Here is a 5,883-nt window from a genome sequence, read left to right as displayed (position 1 = left end):
AATTATCCCACCTCCCATAAATGTGGCTCCGCCACTAAATTTGTATGCTAAGCTCACCCTTAACCATTTAATTTCTTGAATTAAGGGCTTGAACGACCAAAATTAACTTGAAATTTAAAAATTTAGGAAATTAGTAGAATTTAAGGTCATTTCAATTGAAACAAATCAAAAGGTTGGGTATCCTCTCACAAATGTTTGAAAATGGTGTTGCAATTGTATTTTGACACGAAATTAATATCTTCAAATGCTATCTACCCTGTATAATATCAAATGAAAATAAATTTCCAAAATGTATATTATAGGTTTAATTGCCGAATTTGGATGAGGGAAGAATGAGGCAACAAATTCTATTTCGCCAATTTTTACTAATTATGCATCGATACTGGAATGAAGAATTTACACATCATTTTATAAAGAAGTGAATTTTCAATGCCACATTGCGGCATATAACTTCACTACAGATCACAGAAAAATACATAAGAAATACTACTAATGAATTACAAGGGAAAAAACAAAAACAAAAGTCACTATCAAAGAAAAGGAGACATAAAAACTCCTAACTTGCGTGTGTTTGTTAGTTATTGTACAAATGCTCTCTCCTTCCAAAATATGCACAAGACATCTATGCTGACACCTCGCCTCTAATCTCATTCACCATTTTGCAGTCAGCTCTTTGGCATCTCATCCCAAAAAATTGAATAAAAGAAACTACAAAAGAACGTCGCCAATTAAGTAGTCTGCAGTCAGGATTTTATCTCTCCAGTGAATCTATGGATACACTACTTTGTAACCTTTAGAGACTTTGGCCATTTGCAAGAGACAATGAAGCAACAAGAAAGACGACAAGACGAGATTTTTATCATTCCTAGCCACTCTATCATCGCCGCCCAAACTCAGACGCAATTCTTGAGTTTGCGTGTTGGACATTTACAGATCTAATACATCTTTGGTGAGACAGCAAACATAAGAGATGAAATAGCATAAACTGATTCAATATTTCTCCAACCTATAAGAAAATATACCAGAAACTAAATAAGCAGAAGATATTAGGATAAATGGGTAATAGCTTTCTTAAAAGAACATTGTGGGCAAGTCTTGAGTATAAGTTTAGCAAAAGAGAAAACTAAACAATTGTATGCATTTTTAGTTTTTCAGGGAATTATTAGTGTTTACAGTAACAGATAGCTACATACAATAAGGTTTTGGTGGTAGACCTAAAGACCAACAAACTAATAACCACACACGAGTCTACCATTCTCTGAAGTTCCAATTAATATTAGTCCTAAGAAAGTCAGTCTTTTACATGTCCATTTTCTCATAACATTATTATGCTTTTCATCAATTAATCTTTACAAACATGCTCTCCTGTCCTGTTGTATATGAAACCGCTACATGTAGTGGAATATAAAAGCAATACGCTCTTGACTATCTGGTAATGGAGTTCTAGCTTATTAAGTTTTTCATTTAAAAAAGACATCAAGCAGTATGTAAAGTTCTTCATAACCATATAGCTGATCTTGGATGTTGTACAATAGTTAAGACTGAATGCCATGTGTTCTTAGCTGCTCATTGGAATGAAGAACACGGATCATAGTTCTTCGATTTGTGTTCACCTCAACCCTAAATGTATTTACCAGTCAAAGTAAAGGCAACTGAGTAGAAAATTCAAGAAGAATGATGTAAAGGAAAATGGCCTACCTCTCAGCGTCACTTCTCGTGAGCTTTCTTTGACTTCCAATAACTTGGCAAATATGCTGTTGTCTTAGACGGTAAACCAAAAAATCTTATAAGATTTTGGCAATCTCTTTCCATCACTTCTTCACTGTCAACCGCACTTAGATGACTCAAGTAAGTCTTTCCAACATATATGAAACTAAGCTGCTGCCACAACAGCACACTCAAGCCAGTGCCCACTGAGAAACTAGCAATAAATAGATAAACAAGAACAAGTCCTCTTGCAGATAGAAACACTGCAGATCTCAAGGAGGCCAGAATATTGTGTTTTAAGACTCCAAAAACAAACTCAGGGTTAGCAAAACCACTCAATTTGCTCAGAGATTTATGCTCCACGGGTGGCCAGATGTGAAGTGCAGAATAGAAAGTCATAATAACAATATAGAGAGTACTTATGACGGTTGATAAAAGAAAGAGAATAAAACACCGATGATTTGCCGAACCAACACAATTACCAATCTGCATAAAGCCAAGGAAATTTTTTATTACACATGTTAATCCTTTTTTAATTGAAAAAAAATGTATACCATGAACCCTATTACCAACATAATGATATTACAATATCCCCAAACACAGCAGCAACAAATCGTACTGCAAAAATACGCAATACTATATAAGTTTCTCAAATTAAGAACAGATGGTCTCAATACTTCAAAAGATTACAACACGTATGTCCTGTGGCATACCAAAATGCAATAGTTTGGTACATTCTCTATGTCTTCAGTCCATATCCAAATTTAAAAACTTAATATGATATTAAGAGTAGAACTAAAAGCAGTTCACACTTCTGAAGTTTGAGTTTGAGTTCTCTTGCCACTCATGCCATAAATTATTAACGAAAACAATATGTTGTTGCCACATGAAACCTAAATGATACCAATCGAGCCATGGATGCATTCATGCATAAACCTTGTATCAGAAGTAAAAGGTATTCAAAGACTTACAAAAGGGCAATGATGATCCATTCCCAATACACACGTCCCACACGTACGGCAATGGTGTGCTTGAGGTGATTTTGGCTTTGAACAATAATGGCAGAAGGTATAGTTCTGAAGTCCACCTTGCCCCACTGCTGGATAGCTACCCCAGATTATAATGGGTGGAACACCAGCAGGTTGAAATGCCGAAAGGCAAAATGAAGACAAAGTACATATAGACAATATCACTGAAATTGCCAAGTGGAAAACACCACAGAAGTAACTAATGGAGAAGATGACAGGATAAACAGCCCAAATGCCGGCACCTGTATCACCAATATCATTAAATACAAAATACAGTCCAAGAATCAAGAACTTAAAAGTCATTCTCAGCCTTAACTAGATAAGACAGTCCGCTTTAGGACCATGAAACAATCAATTCAGCAGAGAAAATACCAACATATGATTGACCTCATTAGTCATTACTTCTTTCTGTCTGATTAATCATCTTAAATATAATTAATCTTAGCTAATATGTCAAGTTCCAAGAGGCACCAAAAATGGAAAATAATAATGTTTCAAATGACATAATGCACATACTCATCCTACAGTTACACAGGTGCAATTTTTCCAAGTATTGTAGATAATAAAAGGAAACATCCATGCTATTTCTGGAGGAGTCATGTGTCAGATTATCAACATGCACACAGACAAAACTAGGACGGGTGGAAAAAGTGATACAGAGATATCTTCAAAATTTGCGTCATACCAGAGCTAGGAATTACAGCTAAGTATTCTATTCCAAGGGCAACAGTTGAAGATAAATGCACAGTATGCCAATGTCTATGATAGTGAAAAATTATTCAGCATCTCTAAATTTGGCTACCAATAAGGGAATTAAGTATCAATTGTGCTTTGATAAAACAAGATTTAAGAGCATATCACTATGAAATTGCACTTAGAACCTTGGGTGGGAAAAGTAGAAGGATTTAATGACATGTAAAGATATGTACATGCTTACAAATAAAGAATAGCATAAACGAAATGACGATGGTAACAAAACAACGGTCGAGCCAACGTCTCAATCGGATGTTATTATTTTTCACCACATGTTCCTTAGTTATAGCTCCACACCAGCCACATTTGAAAACTGATGCATGAGCAGCAACACTAACACGAAGCCCACAACCCCAACAATTTGTTTCACGGTCCTCACTAGCAGATGCCAATTGACCTTGCTCCTGCATTTCAGCATAGGATAAGCATCCAGTGTGAATGGGGTTGCATATGAGGTGTTTGAGGGAGCTGAACGGTGTGTAACTTGAGGAAGTGATATGATAAGTTCACAATAATGCCCTAGAATATCCCGAAATCTAAAGCAGACACTAACTGATTCAATCGAATGAAAAATTACAACTAAACGACCCTCTTTCCATAAAACAAAAATTCTTCCTTTATTCCAATCATCAAATGCATTGCTAAAATCGGATTGATATAATACACAAACTAAAATACTCATTGCCTGTCTAAATCTTCTTCAATTAGCATATAAAACAGGCCTGTAACATCTAAGCAAGCACTAAACAAGATGAAACTGAACAACCAGCAATCCTCATAATTATTCCCCTTCACTCTCTACGTAAGATGAAACTGAATAACAGCTAGCAGCTAACCAATTATAATTCTATGAACTATTATAAGCAAAATTTAAATTTCGGTCAACGCATAAACATACCGCAAATCCATCACAAAATTCTATGCCAAACGAGTCCGTGTTGATTAAAACACAATATAGGAAGAACTCTGAATCAGAAATCAAGGTTTTAATTCAAGCAATTTAGGCATATGAACATCCCAATACAATCACGTAATTAGTAGGCATGAAGATGGTTAGATTTTATCCATAACGAATGTTTCCATTACTGCGAACATTACCGCCTGAGCGATGTCATAGTCGGAGGAGCTGCGGCCGGCGGAGCTCGCGAAATCCATGGCCGATGGAACCAAGAAATCCCCAAAAATTGAAGTGAACAAAAAAGGGAAATTGAAGAAACTGGGGATTTTTTTGGAAATAATATACCTTAGTTAGTCGTCCGCGCCAAAAGGCAGAATCTTATTCCGTTCATTACTGTATTTTACAGTGATTCCACAAAATCAATTTTTTTCTTTTATTTTTTTCACAAAATTCTTACGCAGGCATAAAAGGAGCTACAATGTTCATACGAAGTGTTGTCCAGAAAACCGGCACGGCGGGCCGAACCCTGAACCGCCGGTTTTGGACGGTTTTAGATCATAACCGCCGGTTTTAGCTCATAACTGCCGGTTCTAACGGTCTGAACCAGAATATTATTATTTTAAGTTCAAATTTTAAATTTCAAATTCAGATTTCCTCTCATTAATTTCTTTCTATAAATACCCCATCATCTTTATTCACAAACCCCACCTCACTTGTGTTGACAAGTTTTCTCTTCTTCCCAAATCCCACTACTATTCTCTCTTCTACTTTAATTTCTCTTCGTGCAAATTGCAGTTGTGTCGAGTAACTTTAGCTTACAATTTGAGTACTTGTTTTTACTATTTATTTCTGTGTCAATTGAAATATCAAATTATGTCTTCATCTTGTTCTCGAGTTGATAAAGGCAAGTTTGTTGCCGAGCCATCTTATCCTCCACCAAGATCAATGAAGGTGTCACGCCATGAACAAACTAATTATATTTCTGCTGCTCATCTTCAAGAAGAGGCTAGTTATGAAGTAGATTCACAAGCAGCTAAGTTTTCTACTTTATTTAAATATGACCATTCAAATGCAATGGATATTATGGCTAGATATTGTGCTATGGAACATCTACCTCTTAATTTTGCTGATAAATTAACTTTTGAGCATAGTATAAAGCATGCATATTGTCCCACTGCTAAAAGAATTAGTAGAAATGACATGCTTAGGCGAATTAGAAGACAAGTTCGTGAAAAAAAATGTGATTTAATAGAATATTTGATGCGTTTCAGGTCATAGAGTTTCTATTTGTTATGATGTTTGGACTGATTTTTATAATAAATACACTTACATGGGAATTACATGTCATTGGATAGATAATAGTTGGACTCTTAACAAACGTTTGATTGCATTTAGAGATTTTGAAGAGCCGCATATGGCCCATAACATAGCTCAGTTAATTATTCATGTTTTGAACGAATATCAATTAATTAATAAGGTGTTTTCAGTTGGTTTTGA

At 35.4% G+C, this 5,883-nt stretch overlaps 1 protein-coding gene across 3 annotated transcripts; it reads right to left on the bottom strand.

Moving 5' to 3' along the window:
- Positions 1-383: 383 nt before the first annotated feature.
- On the bottom strand, positions 384-4,849 carry LOC131017966 (protein S-acyltransferase 11-like). 3 transcript variants are annotated; one of them, XM_057946729.1, is made up of 5 exons: positions 4,587-4,849; positions 3,673-3,892; positions 2,679-2,977; positions 1,699-2,193; positions 384-1,006 (listed from the first exon to the last, which is right to left on the bottom strand). In XM_057946729.1, the coding sequence occupies exons 1-4, from the start codon at positions 4,641-4,643 to the stop codon at positions 1,708-1,710; spliced, it is 1,062 nt and encodes a 353-aa protein (XP_057802712.1). In that variant the 5' UTR covers positions 4,644-4,849; the 3' UTR covers positions 384-1,006; positions 1,699-1,707. The 3 variants fall into 3 exon arrangements, with proteins under 3 accessions (XP_057802712.1, XP_057802713.1, XP_057802711.1); XM_057946730.1 differs by having other exon boundaries at positions 384-708; positions 4,587-4,840; XM_057946728.1 differs by lacking the exon at positions 384-1,006 and adding an exon at positions 1,427-1,620 and having other exon boundaries at positions 4,587-4,840.
- Between the last annotated feature and the right edge of the window lie 1,034 nt (positions 4,850-5,883).

Source organism: Salvia miltiorrhiza, chromosome 3 (assembly GCF_028751815.1).
Source record: "Salvia miltiorrhiza cultivar Shanhuang (shh) chromosome 3, IMPLAD_Smil_shh, whole genome shotgun sequence".
In the NCBI taxonomy this organism is placed as follows: domain Eukaryota; kingdom Viridiplantae; phylum Streptophyta; class Magnoliopsida; order Lamiales; family Lamiaceae; genus Salvia; species Salvia miltiorrhiza.
Note: the sequence above shows the minus strand (reverse complement) of the source record. Positions and strands in the feature narration are given on the sequence as shown.